This window comes from Anabrus simplex, chromosome 1, assembly GCF_040414725.1.
Source record: "Anabrus simplex isolate iqAnaSimp1 chromosome 1, ASM4041472v1, whole genome shotgun sequence".
NCBI classification, from domain to species: domain Eukaryota; kingdom Metazoa; phylum Arthropoda; class Insecta; order Orthoptera; family Tettigoniidae; genus Anabrus; species Anabrus simplex.
The window spans coordinates 87,871,660-87,895,756 of record NC_090265.1 but is presented as its reverse complement, the minus strand read 5'-3'; the positions used below and the strand labels follow the sequence as shown (position 1 = coordinate 87,895,756).

At 39.5% G+C, this 24,097-nt stretch overlaps 1 protein-coding gene across 1 annotated transcript in view; it reads right to left on the bottom strand.

The window, feature by feature from the left end:
• The window catches only part of Arp6 (Actin-related protein 6), an 86,341-nt gene extending 64,179 nt beyond the window's left edge, over window positions 1–22,162 (bottom strand). Inside the window, exon 1 of the mRNA XM_067138843.2 lies at window positions 21,971–22,162. Within this exon, the coding sequence (XP_066994944.1) occupies window positions 21,971–22,050 (80 nt within the window). The 5' untranslated portion in view covers window positions 22,051–22,162. The remainder of the gene's footprint in view (window positions 1–21,970) is intronic.
• Between the last annotated feature and the right edge of the window lie 1,935 nt (window positions 22,163–24,097).

Here is a 24,097-nt window from a genome sequence, read left to right as displayed (position 1 = left end):
TAAGCACTGAACATATTGTATGTGGTTCAAATCAACAAGCTAGAATATAATACACAGAGTGGCTATAGTAGTTCGATTAGCGCTCCAGGCAGAGGCAAGCAACGCTATGGCTGCCATGATATAAATGTACCAGTTAACGACAACAGCTGTCTGGAGCTACTGGAATAATCTCATATGTGTGTTAAGTTCATCGTTAGTAGAAATTATTTTGTAGCCTGGCTTTATTTATTGCCTACATTCTGTTTTGCATGCTTTGTTCAAGCAAAACAAACAGTGTGTCTTATTTCAGATAAGTTAATTTCTTTTCTAAAGAAGGTTACATATATTGAACCAAACCAAACCCCATGGCACTATAGCCCCTGAAAGGCCTTGGCCTACAAAGCGACCGCTGCTCAGCCTAAAGGCCTGCAGATTACGAGGTGTCGTGTGGTCAGCATGACGAATCCTCTCGGATGTTATTCTTGGCTTTCTGGACTGGGGCTGCTATCTCACCGTCAGATAGCCCCTCAATTCTAATCACGTAGGCTGAGTGGACCTCGTACCAGCCCTCAGGTCCAGGTAAAAATCCCTGACCTGGCCAGGAATCGAACCCGGGGCCTCCGGGTAAGAGGCAAGCACGCTACCCCTACACCACGGAGCCGGCACATATAGTGAAATATAATCTTAATTTTTGCCATTGTAAAGCACAAATTCTCGTCACAGGTTCTCATTAGAAGACAAATAGCTGACTAGGCAGTGGGTGAATAACATGAGGAGAGACAAGTGGTAACACAAGCAGCAAAGTGTGTGTGCTATCCTTGTCCAGTTTCTCTACGGGGTCGGGTGTCTAGTAAGTTAACGATAGGAGAAGTTAGTTGCCCAAGACATTACCGACAATTTAGAATTGCTCTTCACATCCATACATCATAAGTGAGAAACAGAAATAAACCTAATGTAGAGCAATACAGGAAGTGTTTACTAGGACAGATTGACCCATCAACAGAAAGTATGTTTCTCTTATCTATGTATTAAGGTTCCTTCTGATGACAGCACCTATACTGATTATGACTGCTGTGCTACAAATGACGAGTCATTCACCAAGTACTCAGAAAATGTTGAGTACATAGCTGGAAACATCATCCGTGAGGTGAGAAAGAAAATCAAATTCCACGACTGTCTGAAGATTATGTCTGTTCAGCATTCTGAAGAGAAGAAAAAACTTCTTGCCTAGAAAGATATATATTCTCTCTATACAGCTCATGATGTGATTGTCAGGTAGCTGAAAAACTGTTCACAAAATAGTCGCATCGCGAAGATGTAACATAAACCTTATGTTAAAGTTACAGACTGAAGTTGTTTTACAGTAACGATAATTTTTTTACTGCTACTGAGTTCAGTTTCAGTGAGGAAACTCATTATGCCAGCATGACAAAACTTCTCTTGAAGCAGCATTTTAAATTAGACTACACCATAGGTTCAGAGCTATTACACAAGAACTGAAAGGAGTAACCATAAAGCATGGGACAATGAACCAGAGCTGGAAAATGCATATCAGTTCATGTCAATGAGTAAGCTTATTCGAATCGAGAAATGCGACTATTAATAGATCAATATAAATTTAATTTGTTTAGTGTAAGTTTTATTTCCAGCATATGTTATCAAAATATTAAGTAGAAAGGTTGCCTTTGAAATGTATGATAATTCATTAAAGTACTGTACGTTTAATTTTCTTAGCTGTTTAGATACGCAGCCAAATCCGTAATCTTCTTCTGCAGGTCTACACTCTTCTGCACTACAACTCCACATCTTTGTGATAAAACAATTATCGATTTAATCATTTACAATAGGGGTGCTCAACTTAACCTGCGGGCGGGCCGAATGGCAGATTCCTAAACATACCGGGGGCCACATTGTTCTCTCTCCCCCCTCCCTAACACAAATATATACCGAGCTCAATAGCTGCAGTCGCTTAAGTGCAGCCAGTATCCAGTAATCGGGAGATAGTGGGTTCGAGCCCCACTGTCGGCAGCCCTGAAGATGGTTTTCCGCGGTTTCCCATTTTCACACCAGGCAAATGCCGGGGCTGTACTTTAATTAAAGCCACGGCCGCTTCCTTCCACTTCCTAGGCCTTTCCTATCCCATCGTCGCCATAAGATATATCTGTATTGGTGCGACGTAAAGCAAACAGCAAAAACCACAAATATACACACCCAGGTGCCCCCTTCTTCAATCACCAACCAATTAACCAACCAATCTCTCACACAGATAAACAATAACCTGAACCACAATACAAAACAAACTGAGAAAAGTAAACAATACTATGTAACTTGGGATAAACTTACCAATTAATGAGAGGCCTGGGCCTTCGCTTGAAGTGACAGTGTTGAAATGTCTGGAGATAGATTTGACACAGTCACCCTCAGAATGGGAATGTAATTTTGATTTTATAAACTTCATTTTTGAAGTTGTTTGTCACAAATGTAAGTACTTGCAAATGTGCACAAGAATTTTCTCGCAAATTTTCAGAAAGCCGGAAATTTTTCATTATTAAGCGCCCTGTAAAAGTTAATAAGATTTCCTTCCGCAAACTTGTCCCTTTATTGGGAACGACCCTGAAATTCAATTAATTTGATCTGTAGTTGCACAGGTGCAACACCGACATCAACTGGAAATGGATTTTCGAACAAATTAATTTTCTCCGCATTCACAGAAAGGTCTTTATATCTGGTTTCAAACTCATTCTTCAGTAGGTAAATCAACAGAATAAACTGACCGTATGGCACTGAACTGTTTGAGTTTGCTTCTTGAAGCTCAGTAAAACATGAAATGTGTGGAAACGTGCCCTTCTCTAATTGCTGTCGAAGTAACTTCAATTTATTTTGGAACACCAACACGTAACTATACACTTAATTTAAAAGCATGCCTTTCCCTTACAATCCCCTATTCAAAATATTTAAATGTTACGTTAAATCTGTGAGTATTGCTAAATCCCATATCCAGTTTTCGTCCCCAAATTCTGTCACTTCTTTCTGTTTCATGCTCATAAATAGCTGCGTCTGTGGATCAGTGGAAGAGTGTCAGCCTCCGGATCCCAAGATAGTGGGTTCAAACCCGGCAGAGGTAGTCGGATTTTTGAAGGGCAGAAAAAATCCATTCGACACTCCATGTCGTACGATGTCGGCATGTATAAGATCTCTGGTGACACATTTGGTGTTTACCCGACACAATTCATTATAATCTCAGCCACAGACGCCCAAGAGAGATCCAGCTTACTCTGTCTGCCATCTAGTGGGCCTAGAGTAAAACAGAACGTCGAAATTGACGAGCAGACAGCCAGACGGTGTCAAATTGAAATGTCTGCACATGGTAGCTGAGGCCATACAATTATTATTATTATTATTATTATTATTATTATTATTATTATTATTATTATTATTATTATTATTATTATTCTCTATAAATGTGCTAATTTCTTCACGAAGATGAAAGAAGCATTTCAATATATTACCATGACTAAGCCAGCGTACCTCACTATGATAAATTACATCGCCGTAATCACAATCAATTTCAGCCAGAAATGACTGGAACTGCCGATGACCGAGTCCATATGATTGAATATAATTAATTGTAAACGTCACTGTGTTCATCACATGTTGTAAATTTAATACTTTTCCACATAGCACTTGTTGATGATAATGCAGTGTAATTCAAGAGGCATATCAGTATTTCTGTTTGTAAATTTGTTTCTTATTCTTCCAATCAATCCAATTTTTATACCACTCATATTCCTTGCTCCATCTATTATTATAGCTGCCATCCATCCCATCCTTAATCGAGATCCTTCAATGTTTCACTCAGTTGGAGAAACAAATCCTCTCCCGTAGTAGTTCCATGGATGCCTCTTAAAGAGGCCAGCTCCTCAGTTATTTCAAACGCTTTGTCAATCCCACGAAGAAAAATTAAAAGTTGTGCTGTATCACGGACGTCATTACTTTATCCAAAATCAACGAAAAGCAATATAGATTTTTTGCATACCGGTAATTGTGAGCACAAATTAGCCCCAAGTTCTTCTCGTCATTGTGCTCTGTGGTAAGCTGACCAAATTTATCAGTTGTTTCTTTTCAGGGCACATTTTTTCTATTAGAGAAGGTATACATTTCTTCACAAACTCCCCATCAGAAAATGGTTTCCCTTTTGCGACTAATAAATGTGCAACTTTATAGCTAGCGAGGAGTGCAGTTATATTTTCCATGATCTGTTTCATGAGCTGTTTTTGAGTGGCGAGACCTTTCATTACATTTGAAATCTTTTCCTTCCATAATACCCCATCATATTTATTATATACAGATTTGTGCTTCGAATCATAATGCCGCCTGATGTTGTATTCATTAAAAACTGAGATATTTTCCTTGCATATCAGACACATTATTTTCCAACTATTCTCAATACAAAAATAGTCGTCAGTCCATTTTTCTTTAAAAACACGGCACTCACTATCCACTTTTCTACGTTTGGAAAGGGACATTTTTGTTCACAAATAAATAAATTATTAAAACTACTTTGATTTACAGCAGTTTGTAAGAATGCTAGTTCACAGTAAAGTAGTAAACCACAATGAACCTCTCAAAGCACTTTCCGGGTATAAACTGGCCATTTCCTGTGGATGTTCCAAGAGAACTACCTATCTAATCCCCCGTGGAATGCAGGAGGCCTTTCACTCTCCAGGCCAAGTCTGCAGCTGTAATTCCAAGAAATGAACGGATGAAGTTTAACCTTACCTGCGTTTGAGGTGGGAATAATTATGCATTTTCTACAGTCTAGTAAAAGAAACATGTCAAGAAAAAACTACAAATAATTCTGAGATTTTCCTTATGGTTTTATCCCCTTTCACCGTAAATTACAATAAAGATTTTGTTATCTAGTTTTTCCGGTATCTACAAAAAACATAAATTATAAAAACTCGGCCAGGGCCACGTAAAATGCCTTTGCAGGCCGTACGTTGAGAACCCCTGATTTACAAAAACATATCACTTCAAGAAAAAACAAATTGTTACGTAGTTCTCCTATTTTATATTACAGTGCATAGCGATTCTATAGGGATCCTCTGTTTAACAAAAACTTATATGCATCAAATAGTTATGCTTTCCATCCCATATTTTCATCAACTCAAATAATCTCAATTGTTATACCTAAGGAATAAGATCTGTGTGAAAACGTCTCATTTTCCCATTCTGTTCCATGCTCCACCTAGTGAGGTACATTTAAGACATGGCAGCTGCCAGTTCAACTATCTTCGAAGATGGCAGCATGATAGCCACTCTATGTATTATATTCTAGCTCGTTGGTTCAAACATTAGCATAGAATACTGTTAGTATTCTGGCACACTGCCTACATGCTGGATGAAGACTCAAAATCATGAGTCTGATTCTAGCCCACATACCGGTAGAACTGGTTCTACCACATACGGGTAAAGCAGTGCGTAACTTGCCCTCCATGTAAAAGGATATTTCTGTTCGACCACTCTACAAGCCTTCAGACGTTTCTGCAGCAAACAAGGAAGACCTGTTATTGTCTACAGTGACCAAGGGACAAATTTTGTTGGGTTTCAGAACTCCGGTCACAAACTGGATTGGAATGTAATCTCACAGTGCGTGACTGCGAAACCGTCATAAATTCTCGGCCATTAACCTATTTGTCTGACAACCCATCAGATCTGGCTGCTCTAACTCCAAACATGTTTCTACATGACATAAAAGTAGGAGTACCTGAGTATGACCTGTTTGAAGCCACTGATCTTTGGAAAAGGCTGCAGTATCGCCATCAGCTGAAAAAGAATCTTAGAGAAAGATTTTGTACTGAGTATTTAGGTCAGTTGAAGTTACTTGCCAGCAAGGATAAGCCACATGATCTCAAACTGGGAAAAATTATTTTGGTTGGCAATGATGACACTAGAAGAATGGATTCGCCATTGGGACGAGTTGTTGAGCTTGTGAGCTTGTTAAGGGAAAGGATGGCAATGTTAAGAGTAGTTCGTGTCGTCACTGCTTCAGGCAGTTCAAAGAATCTACCCCTTAGACCTCGAGTTTCAACCACCTGAGGATACCCAGGAAATCCGAAACTACCTAAGGAAAGACTTTTTTCCAGGTGAAGAAAATATAAAGGAAAATCATGAGGCAGGAACATGTGACTCTTCTACTACTCCTGAAGGTGGTCCTCAAATTTCAGAGCAGGCAGTGAAAATAACTCGTCTAGGACGACTGGTTCACAAGCCCAAAAAGTTAAGTTTGTGATGTGTGTTAATTAACATATTTCTTTGTGTTTACGTTATTGAATTTTATCATTTTGTAATGACAGTGGAAAGGTGTAAGTCAATTCATGTCAACATTTATTTGACTTAGGTGGGAGAATGTGGTGTGAGATCGGTGAGTGTAACCTCTTTGATTCTTGTGTAACTCCTTAAATTGGTTTTCGAGGACTTTGAAATAAAAAAGAAATGCACTCAAGGAGAGTAGATTGGGATCTTTTGTTAAAAAACTATGAATCATTGTACACTACTAAATTGAAAATAAGTGCATATTGATATCGTATAAGTATTAAGGAGTGTTTTAGTAGCAAGAATATTTGTCATTTTTCCCCACAATGAGAGACTTTGTCCCATTACCAAAAATTGATGCCTACCTGGCCATCAGATGATATAGATGTTGATTCCTATAGGAAACCTGAAGTATTAATTTCTCTGAAATCGTCTGACATACAAGGTTGATATTTCATATGATTTTTCCGCCTATATTTTGAATAAAACATGAACTTAAAATAATACACCCTTAAGGGGTTTTGGCCTGATGATATAAATATTAATTTCTCTGAAACCATTTGACATATGAGCTTGAAATTTCACATGATGGTTGTCTTATATGTCTTAAAGATTGAATAAAAAGTGGTCTTAGAACAATACACCTGTAAGGGTTTTGACTATGCGGTGAGGCCTGACTACATAAATATTAATTTCTCTCAAACCATTTTGCATAGAAGTTTGAAATTTCACATAATGGTTGCTCCTGTATATTTTAGATTTTAAATGAAAGGTGGTCTTAAAATAATACACCCCTAAGGGGTTTTGACCGAGAGGGCAGGACCTAAAAACATAAATATTCATATCTCTGACATATGAGGTTGAAATTTCACATTATGGTTGCTCCTATATGGAACAGATTTTAAATAAGAGGAGGTCTAAAATAATACATCACTAAGGGGGTTTGACTGAGGGTGGGGGTAGGGGGCTAGCTGACGACTTAAATAATTATTTCTATCAAACCATCTGACGTACGAGCTTGAAATTTCACATGATGGTTACACCCCAAATGTGTTTTGACCAGGAGGGGCCTGAAAACATAAGTATTCATATCTCTGAAACTGTTTGACTTATGAGGTTGAAATTTCACATGATGGTTGCTCATATATATAATAGGTTATAAATAAGAAGTGGTCTTAAAACAATGTACCCCTATATCATAGAAAGAAAGAGAGATCCACCTGATCAATGACTTTGTGAGGAGTCGAAACCGGTTCTGTTTTTGAGAAAAAACTCTTAATAAATAAGTATTGATCAGGTGGATCTCTCTTTCTTTCTATGATATATGTTAGATATCAATACGGAACATAATGAAATTAATTAATCAAAATAAACCCCTAAGCGGTTTGGCTGTGGGGGGGGGGGGGGCTTAGGAACAATGAAATAAATATCCTTTTTTTTTTTTTAATCACTTGACATACGAGGTTGAAATTGGACATGGTGGTTACTCCTCAATGTTTAGTATTAAAAACTTCATTTTTTGTACGTATTGACTCAAGATTTTACAATGCTTAGTAAAGCTAAAGGTTCCACCTATTCAATATGTTATCGTAATGGTCTATTTAGAACATCACATATTTATTTAACTTATCATAAAATACATCTTTGGGACCGGTTTCGGCAATCCACTATGCCATCATCAGCCATTGAGTTTTTTATAGCAAGGAACATTCAAAAATTTAAAAATATGCAATAGCAAGTCCTATTCTTACATGAAAAACATTAAAAATATAGCTAAATAGCATAGGCCCATTGTACTATACAAATAACATGTCTTTTTTGAAAAATACAATATTATTTAGTGTATCTAAAATTATTTTTTATATATAATTGGCAAAGTCTATGATTTGGTGTATCTTATGTACAATAGAATCATGTAAAATTGATAAAAGAATCTACTTTTGCCATTTAAACCACAGTTTTAAAACAACAAGTCCTATTTTACATGGAAAATATTAAAACTTGGCTAGTTAGTATTAACCCTTTTTTATGTTATACAAGTAACATGTCTTGTTAAAAAATATAGTATTATTTGGTGCATCTAGAATTGTTTTTAGGTGCTTAAAAAGATTATGGTTTGATATAGTTGATACACAGGAAATTTTCTATAAAATTGATGAATGTTTCTATATAAACTTCTGTCATTTTTAACACAGTTTCTTAGTTCCTCATAATATGCGACTTGTACTGTTTTAGATAATAAATACAGGTTCTTCTTCCTTAAAACTTATTGACACAACAGTCTGTTTGACTATGTAAGGAGTAGCAGATTCTGATGTGTTTTTTCTTGTTTGAGTATTTGAACCTTGCTTCTAGTATTTTCCAATGTAAATAACTGTATGGCTGAGGCCGAAACTATGGTTAAGATCTTGAATATTATTTTATGTGCCAGATGGAAATGTCTTAGCTCAATGTCTTAGCTATTTTAAATAAAAAGTGGCCTTAAAACAATGCCAATGCACCCATAAGGGTTTTGGCAGGAAGGGGGAGGTGTTGATGTCCTATGACAAACATATTTCTTTCACTGAAACCGTTTGACACATGAAGTTGAAATTTCATATGATTGTTGCTCCTATACATCTTAGATTTTAAATAAGAAGTCTTAAAACAACAGATTCCAAAGGGGTTTTGACCAGAGTTTGGGGCCTGATGACAAAACTATTCATTTATCTGAAACATTTTGACATACGAGGTTGAAACTTCACATGATGATTGCTAATATATGTCTTACATTTCAAATATGAAGTGGTCTTAAAACAACACACCCTTCAGCAGTTTAGACTGGGGGCGACTTCTGACAACATAAAAATAACGTGATGAGTGTTGTAACAACTATCAAGATATTTCACTGATCAGTACACAAGGCAAGGTGTTCACTGGCATTTCAAAAGGGAGGGTGTGATCTGTGTGTTGGATGAAAACCAGTGCGGTTTCACTTACCCACCCTAGACACTACAGGTCCAGGATTGTACGCGAAACTGTGGAAATACGTAGAAATCCTAACAATTTCAACAGGGACACTGGCTATCCATTAAGTAATACCTGGTTGCCAGTCATTAAGGATTTACGTAGGTAGTTCCCTTCCCTGTCCCTTCACTATTGTTATTTAGTTTCGGTGCTTTCCAAATTCGTACTTTCCTCATCGCCAGATGTTTCATTCCAGGCTTGTGTCAATGTCATATCTTTATATGCGCGAACATCTATTATGTTATGTGACCCTCTCAGACTGATTCTGATGGTTCCATCAGCTTCCGCTTCGAACGCTAGCACTGTACCGCATCTGGGGAGCCATCTGGTAACGAATGAATGTACCATTTCTACTTCTGTTATAACGTTCAAATTAAAACCTCATTGTTTGAGAAGCCTTTCTCGTGGACAGTAGAGATTTTCTTATGATGGCGCAGAGCAAAATTCCCTGCAAAACGTACAGAATTTCGCATTATTTTCTTGACACGGCATAAGCCCATAAGCCTATATCATGTCTATAAGTACGGGCTGCGAAAGCACCAATGGCCAGATGAAGGTGGTTAACCGCAGTTTCAAATGATTTAAAGATACAAGGTATGGAGCTAAACAAGGCCACAGAGTTTCAGAAAGAGAGAGAGAGAGAGAGAGAAAACAAAGAATAATGTACTGATGTAAAATTTTAGTATAATTGCACTACATACCTTGTTTGTACTAGGCCTAACTCTCATCTCTACTTTCATTTAGACCAATGTTGTTATATCGTAATTACCGACTGAGCGGAATAAGCAGAATCGCTCCATCCTGTGCGCAGAAATTCCTCAGTAAGCGAGTCAGACAGTGACGAAATACAGTGCCAGATGTACTCAAGGCCGTACTCTAACCGGTCACCACCCTCTAGGACCCCGGTAACATCCTAGCGGTGATGAGGTTAATAACCTTACCCACCAGTTGAGGGAAAAGAAGGAGATAGAAAAAAAAGAGAGAGAGAGAGAGAGGGAGAAAGAGAGAGAGAGAGAGAGAGAGAGAGAGACTGGTGTGAAGGTTGCTATTGTGTCCGCCCCAAAAGGGTAGATTAAGCGAACACAAGAGAGAACAAGGGCGAAAATGAAGCAACAAGTCACAGTACATCAAAAACATTCAAGGATAAAAACGGCACCAGCCAACAACATGATACTAAAATTACCCAAAAGGAAGAAAAGAGAGACACTTACCCAAAACGTGAAGGAAAAGCGACTTAAGGTCCGTGGACACCCAAACAAAGAAATAGTTGCAGCGCTGCACCAAATGTGGTAAATGAAAACCAACTTTTAAGTGATATGAAAGAAAACTTTAATAGGCATTTAAATGAGAGGTAACATTTCAAGATAATATCAGGAGTGGACCTAGGTTCATTATTAATTCAGATAATACCTTGAACCATATTGTTTAAAAGAATGTAAATACTCGATTAACAATAATAGGATTAACCTGCAAGAAATTAATATGATTAATAAATAAATACCCAATGAGGCAGCTTTAAATAAGAAAATGCAGACTTCATTTAACAAAAATAAAGGAAATAAATCGTAAAAATCAACAAGAAAAAAAAACAACAGTGACCTCCATACCGTCAAACAAGATAATTAAATATTGATTTAAATGTGATCGATCACGCGTTTAAGAGAAAAAAAACAAATACCATGTTTAGTAAACAAACCGTAGTTCCATGACCTTCAGGCCGGTTGCCTTTTAACTTTACCACAATTCGTTCCAATTTCTACCAAGGGCAATTTCCAAGGGCACACGAAAATAAAGGAAGAAGTTACACATTTCGCCCAGCCAAAGAACGAGACGAAACGACCAAAGGTAGGCCGAAATAAATCACTTTATATGAAAGAAATGCCAACGATACCAGGCAACAAAAATATATTCAACCCAGAAGCACACACCAACAACAACAATCGCGGTAAAACAAAAGCCACAACAATTACCCAAACACACGTTGCCATAGTAACGGACAAGCAAAGCACGGTCTACAAATGAGAAGTAAAACCAACGGTTTTAAATCAAAATTAAAACAGAGATCCCAGAAACAATGCAAAAAGAACAAAAGGAGAAATAAATCCCAGAAGGCAAGGAACCCGAAGGAAAGCTAACCCCGCTACCTTGGAAACTGCGCCTTGGTTCACACCTTATTGTACAATCAAGTGCAAAAAAAAACTTTTACAGAATTTTACGATAAACATACTAATTTTTTTTTTTTTCCACCGTGCGAACTGCATTCTAAAATGATTAATTGCCGAAACCGTTTCCTAAGGTTCACAGACGCACACGATATCCAGCACAATTTTCGAAGAGGAAGTCTTAATCCAAATATTATTATTATTATCATTACAGTTATCTTGAAGTACGCCGAAACACATAAATCTTCTTGCTTCCCCAGAATTACTTTAATCCAAAACAGTTACATACCTTTTGAGTCCAGAAAAATTGAGAAGTTCAAACCTTGGCCATTGTTATTGAAGACCGGCAACCACGAGGCCGTGAACTAAAGTTGTTCACCAAGGATCCTGGAGGATTATCGTAGCAAAAACATAATCCAATGAAACAGTAGGAGGCCAGCAACTAATAGAATAAGGGATAATCCCTCTTAAGTTGGTTTCATGGGGGTTTCAGCACCACCACCCGCCGCATAGCGGAACACTCACATACACGTCTATCCATGGCGGCTACAGCACGCCGACTCCCCCGGAAGTAGTTGCTAGGGGTCAACACTAGACTCGCCTCACCACTCGCTCACGCGCAGTAGGCGCAGACCAAAACTCCGTTCAACAGCGCGCGGCATATCATAACAAAGGAGATATTGGCGAAAGCCGATTGACATAGAATTTCCAAATGGCAACACACATGCCAGTTCGAAAAGGTTATGGGGGGGGGTCACAAACTACATAATACTGTCTCAGTCCTCCCGCCCCGAAAGACGACAAATCTGAAGCATAACACGATGATGATGTGGTGGTCACATATATACTAAATTTGGGCGAAGTAGTCCAACAGGAAACGACCACCAAGATTAACTAATTTTAGTTAGGAGTTCACATGACCAGGTTAGTAGTCTAATACACAGTTTCCATATCACATAGTTTTTAGAAATAATTGGCGGGGTGCGATCAACATCAGTGTCCAGAAACGTTAACCGAGCACTCGGAAAATCACCAGAGTAATGTTTGTCATCAAATAGAGAGCACAATGACCAGAGTTCGCCAAATAATCAGTTTCACCCAATACACATAGTTGCAATGCATCACACAATGATATAGTTTATGACAAATGACGCAGTTCACCTTGAGGTTCGGCAACTCTCACACTAATCACAGATATACTGACCAAAATTAAACGAAAACCACATAATTATAAGTCCACGCATCCAGGTTATTTCCTCAAGCACGGTGGTAAATTAATTTTTAATGCACGAATGCCTTTACAAGTCTCCTTTGATATTAAGGAAATGCATGATCTTGTGTTGCAAAGGGAGACAACAGGGGAAAGAAACGCACAACGGGATCAGGGGAGGACCAAAGAAAGCGCAATTGGTGAATGTAATCTTCAAAATAAGTGAACCGCAAATATTAGATCAACACAGTTTTGTTACGCTTGATTGAGTCAGGGCCACGGTACACCACTCAAAACACAGCAGTAGGTAGTCAACGAGGTAAGCACCAGTTAGTACACGGAGTATCCATAATACCAGAATGGAACGAGCAACCACACCCATCACCATAGCCAAACAAGACCTCAAACTTCAACACTCGATTCGGTTAGCAATCAAATACCCAGGATAAAAATTACCGCAACACAACAACCCAAACACAAGAGCATCAACCATAACATAAGGTGCCATGACCGCAGTGCCAAATAGCAATATTCCACAGAAGTACAGATCAGAAGCTCTGAGTGAAACAACACCTAGCCCACAAGTACCATCACAACAGTACAACGGCTTACCACCACTAACTAAACATAAATAAATATGACATAGGTCAAGAAAGTTTTTCATCTAGACAAAGATCATTACACAGGCATACTCCAATGAAAGCAGGTTAAGTCCAAGGTATTGAATTTAGTAGATACAGGGCTACGACACAGTGAAGAATCGACCACTAACAGATTCCAAGATCCACTGACAAGAGCATTAGGGCAAAAAAAATTTCAAATACAGGTTCAACTTCCCACATCAAAATACACCACCTAGTTGAATAAGAGAGAGGACAAGCAACCAAAACGCAATAGGTAAATCCAGCTTCAAGAAGTCAGAGTTAGGATATTAAATATTGAAAATCCAAGGCTTAAAAGGGTAAACATGTTTAGAGCAAGGGAAGGATTGACTGGACCGGTTGGAGACTTCTTAAGGTATCCAGATGGAGGGTTCGCGAACAGTCTGTCATCGACAACAGATCAGCCAAGCAACACCAAGCAACCGCACACATCATTAGTCACAAATAAGCAACATGGACTTAACGGAACAGAAATAGGGATAGAAGAATCACAGGAGGGAACACAATCTGGAACCAGTAACCAACCTACTACACAGAACCTTAAATACAATTAATTTCACAATGGCCAGCCAACCAAATTAAAAGGCAAAATAAAACCTCAGATCGGAAAACCAAAATGGAAAATTTCGAGCAATGACGCACACAACGTACACCACCGGATACCCAATAGGGTCTCGGCATTACCCGGTCTACAAATACGTGACTTTCCCATCACACTGTCCCAATACGGCCACAGGTACTTTCTCCTATCCACCAGGAGAGCAAGCAAATAAAACATAAGTGGCGGAATACGAGGCGGGTCCCTGGAAAATGCTCACAGTAGCATGAAGAAGGCAGTACTCTACAAGAAGACCCCATAATCTACTCGCAGGAAGATTCCAGTACCGACCAAGGGAGCACTACTCCGTCCCATACCAGAGTAGCAAACCCAGGGGACGGTAAGATGACAAACACCGATGTCAACAGACACAAGAGATCCACTGAGAAAAATGAAACACCATAGAGTGGTAGGTAAAATTAAAATGAGCATTACAGTAGAAGAAGTTACAGACACGACATCAGATCAATAGGAAATGCATGGGAGACAGGGAAAGAAAACCCGAGCAAACCAAACAGACACATTACTGAAAACCAACAAGCTAATTCTGAGAGTAGTAGATTCATGTAGAAGAAATGGCCATATCCACAGAACACGGAGGTAAATCAAAGACAGACACGAACACTGCCCATACCAAGGTGCCAACATCACCAAATAATACAACACAAAAGAATAACCCAACCATGACAAACCACACCGGACATGCGTCAGCTCCACAAAGGGATTAAAGGAACACAAACATCCTCAACAACATGCCGTGAAGTTCTCATGCCACCCCAAAATAAATCCCCAAAAATAATCCACGGTACCGTCACAACACAACCACCTTACATATGTCCAAAGCCATCCCAATGAAGGTTCAAAAGGGCATATACCACCCCTCAGGCAGAGGATCATCAACAACACAACACAAGACCCGACAAGTAGATATGGTAAGGAATACTTGAACCCACAACTCAAAGGAATTAGATAAGTACCAATAGGTTAACAAAATTTTGACAACACATATTCTAGGCCTATAATTACCACGGTAGTGCACGATAACAAAATGGAGTGAATAATCGGGCATAAGAAACACTAAACCACCAAGTAATGTTTACAGCAGGATGAAATCCAAAGCAGTAGTTCAGAAAAGGTCAGTCAGATTAATTACTACACAGCAAGGCAAGTTACGAGTAGCAAAACTTGAAGTGGCCCAGACACCAGATAAATATCCTTGAACTAGTTGATAGGTTACACGAGGAAGATGGTTCACGACACACCAGAAATAGTGAAACACGCTCGACCAAAAATCAGGAAGGAAAAAACCAGTTAAAACTATAATAGCTCAGGCACAAGGCCATCCAGTTATCCCAACCTAATACCGGCCAACATGGCCCAACCATAACTGATGACTGCCTCACAACCAGTTGACAGAAAAGATAACTCCAATCACAAACCAAGATCAGACATACATACATATTCACGGGTGGGATGATGAAATGACAGGACACACAAACCGACAACACACAGCACTCAGCCAAGGCACAAACACACAAAGCTCGGTAAAGATCGAGGCACATCATATAGGCAGATTCAATATACCAAATTCCACACAAGGATGGGAACACCTCTCTAGTAACAGGTCAAATAAACCAGACATGATCTCACAAGGGTGCATATTTAACGGCACACTAAAAGCCAACTACACTTCAGATAACAGTAACCTAAACCAAATTTAAAGAAATAATAAAAGACAAGTAAGGTTAAGCAATTTCCAAATTAAAAACCAACCAAAGAGCACAGAAACATTACAGGCTTGATAAGTTTCAAAATACCATGATATTGCCCACTAGATTATCAGATACTAACAGCCAAGAACGGTTACTGGCATGGAAACAACAGAGGTTAGCCATAAGTTAGTAGGGGCAAATAACTTTACCCACACAGCCCCAATTAAATGAAAAGCACATACAACCATCAATGCCATAACACCAGGTCACATTTCAAAACCATGAAAGGGCATAACACATCACCGTACACTACAGCACATAACCGTTTACACATATAAGTAGGCATATTTGGACATGCTTAGTGGCCAGGTCAAATTATAATCAGAATCACACACCAGAGTTAACGCAGTAAGAAGGTATTAAATTTAGAAGACCAATAAACGTGTACACCACCGAGGTACCATACAGGAAATATGCTAGAAATGATAATAACAACACTAAGTCTCGGAGCCCAAGGCAAGGCCAGAACAGATAACGCAATAAGGTGATCCCAGGACACACTATGTCACTCCCCAAAAGCAACCGAGCAAACTTCACATAACATAATGATCAGAAAAGCTCTCCACGATTAAACCAGATTAATTCCCACCGAACTTGCAACCACAGTATGCAGGTAGGCAGCAAAAATACAAGGTTGACAGCCAGTACACATAATACAGGACATGTACTAAGCGGTAGTACACCAGTAGCCCTGAGTCAACCAAGTCATACTCCATTACAAGTTGTTCAATTATTACAACTTCCACCAACCCAGAATAATTAATTCCATGCAATCACTCACCAAATCCGCCAGGAAAAAGGAAGAAAAATTTACAGGTCACCTCAAAACAGCAAGGCAGAAGCAGAATTCACAGCACAGGTACCCAAAGGGTTTCAAAATCATAATCAGCAAGTAGATAAGTCCATACAGCTCAGCATAAACACAGTAGAAAGCAACATGGAACTCCAAAACACAGGTACATGAAACAAATAACATAGGGAATTACACGAGATCCTTGCATTTCCTTTTACAATAGTTATTGACAATAACACTTTTTGTTTCTTAAGTCTTTGATTTTCATCCACCAACATTCGCCAAAGCACTGCACCAAACAAGGATAGAAAGGGAGGAAAATTAGGCTGCACAAGGCAGAAACAACAGAGATTAGGCAGCAGAGCAACAACAGTGGAACAACAAACAACCACCGCTCTGATACCACTCTAACCGGTCACCACCCTCTAGGACCCCGGTAACATCCTAGCGGTGATGAGGTTAATTAATTGGGCTCCCGGGGAAAATTGCTATGGTTATTAACCTCATCACCGCTAGGATGTTACCGGGGTCCTAGAGGGTGGTGACCGGTTAGAGTACTAACCATGCCAGGTTTCAGTCTTTGTTGAACGTTTGCAAATGTGGCACATGTTTCGTTGATGACAATAGTACAGTGTGTGAATTCACTGACATGGCTCAGGTGGCTCAAGTCGGGTATTTCTCTTTCCCAAAGAGTATTCATTTACGAGTCATACGTCCGTACAGAAAGTGCGAGAGCCGTAAGGAGATTATTTCAAGAGAAGTTTCCTAATGTTCAAGTTCCAGGTTGGATTTCAATTCATAGATTAGTAAATAAATTACGTAAGATGGTAAGTCTCTTGTTAAGAAACATAATGGACGACGTACAACGACATCTCCTACAAAATCACTTCGACGACTTGCTCAAGATATGGAAATTTCCTACGGTTCTGTTCGAACGGGTACAAAGCTACGGTACTGCAAGTTATCACTAACAACATACGGGCTCCTCGGTCCCCCAATTTAACCCCCTGTGATTTTTATCTCTGGGGACATTGAAAGAAAGTGTAAAAAACAAATCCACACACTTTAGATCAGGGTCTCTCAGGGTGCATGCACCAGTGCACTGCACGGCGCAAGGTGCAGGAGACGACTTCACTAGGCTGACCAGAGTGCAAACCCCCACTCCTCTTTCCCTACATCTGTCTCACCCGTTCGGCCTGTCTCCGACTTCTTCAATTTCCCCGCTGTTCCCCCCATCATTGCGAAATGTTTAGGCCTACGCGCAGTGAGCGGAGACACTCACTTGTATAGGACAAAATTACCGGTGTTAAAAATCTCTTCCTTCAACTTGGTTTCAGCAGACAATTTATAGTTCCCAGCTCGATTGAAATGGACTTTCAGAAGTCTTAGTTTTCTTTGAAACAGGTGCTTCATTATTACGTTGTTCTCTTGCGCTTGTCTATTTCACTGATAAACAAGCCGTCTATCACCAAACGCTTCGTTGCTCTCAGCGCACTACACCATTCGAATCAAGCCAAGTTGAGCCAAGTCGGGCCAATGCACAGTGAACAGAGTCTCTGTGCCTCAGTTTGCACACGTGAGATTTTGGGCATTTGAGAGGCCCTGCTTTAGATGAACTTCGAAATAACATTCGTCAAGAAATTGCTGCCATTTCTCAGCGGGAACTGCAGAGAGTAATGAACAATTTCCTAGGCAGGTGCCAGAAATGCTTGAACAAAGAAGGGAGGCAGTTTCAACATCTCCTGGCATGATATATGCGAGTACTTTTATATTTGTTTTGTTTGTTTGAAATAGCTTACACGACAACGTATTTACTGTGAACTTCCTGTCACGCACACACCTCCCGCGTGCAGGCTGCACTGCATGGTTGCGGGACTGGTTCCAATTTATGTTGCTCATCCTGCAGATGATCAAGGACTGAGAACATTGCATGGTACTGGTATTTGAAGAATTCATAGGATAAATCTAATGAGTCCAAAATTCATAAAATCTAATCATCTGATAAATCTAGGATTTACCTGCAAGTAGGTAAAACTCTCGAAACTATTAATGGTGAAATCACGTGGAATGTCAAATTATTAGTCTCTTTTAGCACATCTTCTTCCTCCATCATGCTTATCCAGAGAGCTCCTGGGTTGGGCTGTTTCACTGACAACCATCCACTTCTTGCACCTCCCTGAAGACCCAGGAGATTCATGTCACTTCTGGAGTACTCATTAGACCTTTGTTCTTTTCCACTTTTAAGCTTCATATAGGCCATAATTACAATGGCTTGCCACACTCAAAGGCATTTTACACCTAACTGCCAATTTCAATGGAAAAATGGAAGAAGTCTAATGTTTCAAAGAATTATGGCATCAACAAAAGAAAGGAAATAGCCACGAAGGGCAAGAAAATGAAAGTCCTAGGCCTCGCAAACCCAATACCGTCAGGGTCGGGAAAGAACTAGTGCTGGCCAAGGGAGGTGCTAGGCAAGGAGACTAGCACGAGTAATTTGAAGCAATGCCAGGCTCAGCTAGGGGAACTGCGGTTGCCAACTCTTTATAGGGATACTGCCACCTGGATGACTGCCCTAACTGAAATCAATGACGACTGATTGAACACAAGTTTCAAAATTCAAAGCCCCTGGTCTGCCTTTCAACTGCCTCTTACAACAGGCTAGGGATACCTTGGATGTCTTCTACTGCTCCCATCGACAGGGGGTATACTTTGTTTACTAAAAATTAGTGACTGCAAAATATCTCATTATAAGTTACTTGTTTTTATTATCATTAGTATCATCATTATTAGGCTACCCTCAGTAATGATAGAAGTATGATTTAGTCTAGAAGTTACTTCATTCAGCATACGGTAATGACTGGCAAAGTGTACATTACAAGTTAGACTTTGGGAGTGTGTTATAAAATTACAACTGATTGAGATGGTAACCTCAGGTAAATGTCACTGGTACCTACCATTGAAGAGTTTAATCACTCTGATTTGTTATAAAGCTATCCTAAATTGTAGGTACCATAATATTTACCTGTGTTCCAACAAAAGCCATACCAATAGTTGCAGTCGCTTAAGTGCGGCCAGTATCCAGTAACTGGTAGATAGTGGGTTCAAACCCCACTGTCGGCAGCCCTGAAGATGGTTTTCCGTGGTTTCCCATTTTCACACCAGGCAAATGCTGGGGCTCTACCTTAATTAAGGCCATGGCCGCTTCCTTCCCATTCCTAGGCCTTTCCTATACCATCGCTGTCATAAGACCTGTCTGTGTTAGTGTGACGTACAGCAAATAGCAAAAAAAGTTACTAACAAGTTAGGTCAGATCAACGCAATAAGAATGAGAAAAATATACGATCCAGTTCCAAACAAACATAACAGAAATCATATAGCCTAATCAATTCCTTGAAAATGCGATTGATTTGAGAGAAATTTCATCATTCAATTCAACTGTCATACTATCATTTTGCAATAATCGGCGCAGCATTTGTGACACTCTTAAGGAAGCAATAAAATTGTCTCATTCTAAACCAGTAAAAGGAAGGAAACGTGCCTCTTTATTATGACTCACACTGTAAAAAGTGCATCAGAAATGGCTCGAAACAAGGACCGATGCAGGCAGGGAATTGTACGTAAATGAAAATAACAGAGCGAAACAAACAGTTATTGAATCCAAAAAGAGGTCTTGGGAAGATTTTGGTAATACCCTTTAAAGGCTAAATCAAGCAGCAGGGAAACCTTTCTGAACAGTAATGAAGAATCTTAGGAAGGGAGGGAAAAAAAGAAATGAATGGTGTTCTGGGTAATTCAGATGAACTCAAAATAGGATCCCAGGGAATCACTGGACAGGTGGAAGGAATATTTTGAAAATTTTCTCAACGTAAAAGGAAATCATCCTGAAGACGTTGCGAACAACAAAGCTCATGGGGAGGAGGAAAATAATGATGGTGAAATTACACTTGATGAAGTGGAAAGGATGGTAAACTCCATTGTCATAAAGCAGCAGGAATAGATGAAATTAGACCCGAAATGGTGAAGTACAGTGAAAAGGCAGGGATGAAATGGCTTCATAGAGTAATAAGATTAGAAAAGAGTGTTCGTAAGTTACCTTCAGCTAGGGCAAAACAGCAATTGAACAGGAAGGACTGCAACAATTATCGAGGTATCTCATTGATTAGTATAGGCCTACTAGGCAAAGTATTCCCTGGCATCGTGGAAGGGACGGTGCGATTAGTAGTTGAGGGGAAGTTGGATGAAAACCAGTGCGGTTTCAGACCACAAAGGGGCTGTCAGGATCAAATTTGCAGTATGTGCCAGGTAACTGAAAAATGCTATGAGAGGAATAGACAGTTATGTTTATGTTTTGTAGATCTAGAGAAAGTATATGACACGGTACCAAGGGAAAAAAATGTTTCCCATACTGGGGATTATGGGATAAAGGATACATTATTAAAATCAAAGGCATTTATCTTGACAACTGGGCTTCAATGAGAATTGATGCTAGAATAGGTTCTTGGTTCAGAGTACTTACAGGGGTTAGATGAGGCTGTAATCTTTCACCATTGTTGTTCATAATTTACATGGATCGTCTGCTGAAAGGTATAAAGTGGCAGGGAGAAATTCAGTTAGGTGGAAATGTAGCAAGCAGCCTGGCCTATGCTGACGACTTGGTCTTAAGGGCAGATTGTGCTGAAAGCCTTCAATCTAATATCTTGAAACTTGAAAATAGGTGCAATGAATATGGTATGAAAATTAGCCTTTCTAAGACTAAATTGATGTCAGTAGATGCCGGTAAGGAATCCAAGAGAACTGAATGCCACATTAGTGATACAAAGCTGGAACAGGTAGATAATTTCAAGTATTTAGGATGCGTGTTCTCCCAAGATGGTAGTAAGACTAAATCAAGGTGCAGTAAAGCTAATGCAGTGAGCTCGCAGTTGCAATCAACAGTAGCCTATTCTGTAAGAAGGAAGTCACCTCCCAGACAAAACTATCTTCACATCGGTCTGCTTTTGACCAACTTTGGTCTACGGAAGAGAAAGCTGGGTGGACTCAGGATATCTTATTCATAAGTTAGAAGTAACAGACATGACAGTAGCAAGAATGATTGCTGGTAAAAACATGTGGAAACAATGGCAGGAGGGTGCTCAGAATGAGAAGATAAAGGCTTAGAAATGAACTCGATGGATGAAGCTTTACGCATAAATCGGCTTTGGTGGTGGGTCATGTGAAGCGAATGGAGGGGGATAGGAGAATAATGGACTCTGTTATGGAGAGTAGGAGAAGTAGAGGGAGACCAAGATGATGATGGTTAGTCTCAGTTTCTAAGGATTTAAAGATAAAAGGTAAAGAACTAAATGAGGCAACAGCACTAGTTGCAAATAGAGGATTGTGGCGACGTTTAGTAAATTCAGTGGCTTAAGACTGAACGATGAAAGGCATAACAGTCTATATTGATTATGTATGTATGTAAAATATTTTGAAATACCTTGGCTCCTCGTCAGTGGATAACCCTGCTTTGGCAGAATATCCACCATTATCCAAAATAAACGCAGTATTGCTTTGCATAGCTATCGGGTTATGAGCCGTTTCAAAATCTAAATATCTGCCTTCATAACTTATAATTTCAAACTCACGTCAAGAACAATTCTATACATATCGCACACACTTTTCTTCACATTGCACTATTTGGCACTATTGTTTTCAAACAGTAACACACCGATTCGATTCGCCGGCACGAGGTGAACGAGGGGAGAAGCGCGATATCGAAATTTCGTGAAGTTTTACAGCGATGTATCGATACTTCAAGTACATCGATAATATTAAATTTGTTCAAGACAAAAACAGTATTTGTATTTGACCAAGACAAATCAGTCAACAAGCGCCTAGTGACAGGATCGTACTATGAACCAAACACGAAACACGCATGCGCGCTTCCATGCTGTACCGCCCACTAGCTGAACGAGACCGCGCTAATGTAACTGTTCGAGTTAACAAGTGCTATTATCGTAAGGTGGCTATCGTTATTCGGTGGTTTTATTTCGTTTTTTCCTTTTTCTTTTCCTTCGTTGTTGTTGTTGTTCTGTTCATTTCTTTTCTTTCGTTGTTATTGTTCTGTTTACTTCATTTCGTGTGGTTTTGTGAATAAGCAGGTAGGCAATACGCCTACTGTATACGTTCAGTATGTTTACTTGCTCTGAGTGTGGTAGTGTGTACGAAGCAAGAACTACTTTGAGGAGGCATGTAAAACAGAAACATCCTCTGAAACTGGAAGAGATAGCGCCAAACTCACGGAAACCACAGGGCAGTGGGATTCATACGTGTAACGTATGTAATAAAACTTTTGTTCAGCAATCGTTTCTGAAGCGGCATCAGCGTAACCAGCACTCTGACACTGTTGGTGGCGAAAGTGAGAGGGGAAGGTGTTCATTTAAGTGTACTATGTGTGATTATACTTCACCAGTAAGAAATGATATTCTTGATCATTTCCAATCGTCCCATGATATTCAAATTCACCGTGAGAGGAAAGAATTTAATACATATTCTGATTTTGTGGCTTGGAAAGAAGAAAATGAAAGAGAGACCAGTTCTTCTTACGTCAGGAATATGGGGGTAAAAAGATGCCGAGATGGAATGAAAATAATTAACTTCTGTTGCAACCGCTCCGGTTATTATACCTACAAAGGGACTGGGCAGAGGCACTTGAAAACCCAAGGAACTTCAAAACTTAATGGCTTTTGTCCGGCCGGAATGAAGGTACAGTTGTTCACGGATGGAAAGTGTCACGTTAGTTTTACATCTACGCACATTGGACATAAGTGTGAGCTGGGTCATTTGCGTATTCAACAGAAAGACAGAGAAATGTTAGCTTCTAAACTTGCTGCCAACATACCGTCACACACTGTGCTTGATCAAATACGCTGTTCTATCAGCGAGGAAAAATTGGATCGTGTGCATCTTCTAACTCAGAAAGATATGCAGAACATTAGTCGGTCTTACAATTTATCCTCCGATATAATGAAGCATCAAGAGGACGGAACTAGCGTAAGCGCCTGGGTGAATGAAATGAAAGAAAGTGAAAATCCTTGTGTACTGTTATACAAAGAACAAGGGAAGGAGCATCCAGAGCTCAGAACCGAAGACTTCGCGCTTGTGATCATGAATAACGCACAACGTGAAATTTTACAGAAGTACGGCTCAGACTGTATATGTATGGACAGTACCCATGGGATGAACAGTTACGGGTTTGAACTGGTCACTTTATTAGTTTTAGATGATATAAGGCAGGGCTTTCCATGCGCGTTTTTCATTTCAAACAGAACAGATGAAGCGGCGTTATCTCTCTTCCTGAAAACCATCCGAGAAGAAACTGGTGATATCATTCCGAAAGTATTTATGTCAGACATGGCAGACGCATTTTATAACGCGTGGACGAATGTTATGGCTCTCCCTCAAAGAAGGCTATTTTGTGCGTGGCACGTGGACAGAGCTTGGAGGAAAAATTTAACAAAAATAAAGACAAAATCTAAGCAGGAAGAAATATATAAGCTTGTCAGGACTATACTGGAGGAACGAGATCCAGAGTCTTTCTCACTTCTGTTAGAGTCAGGGGTGA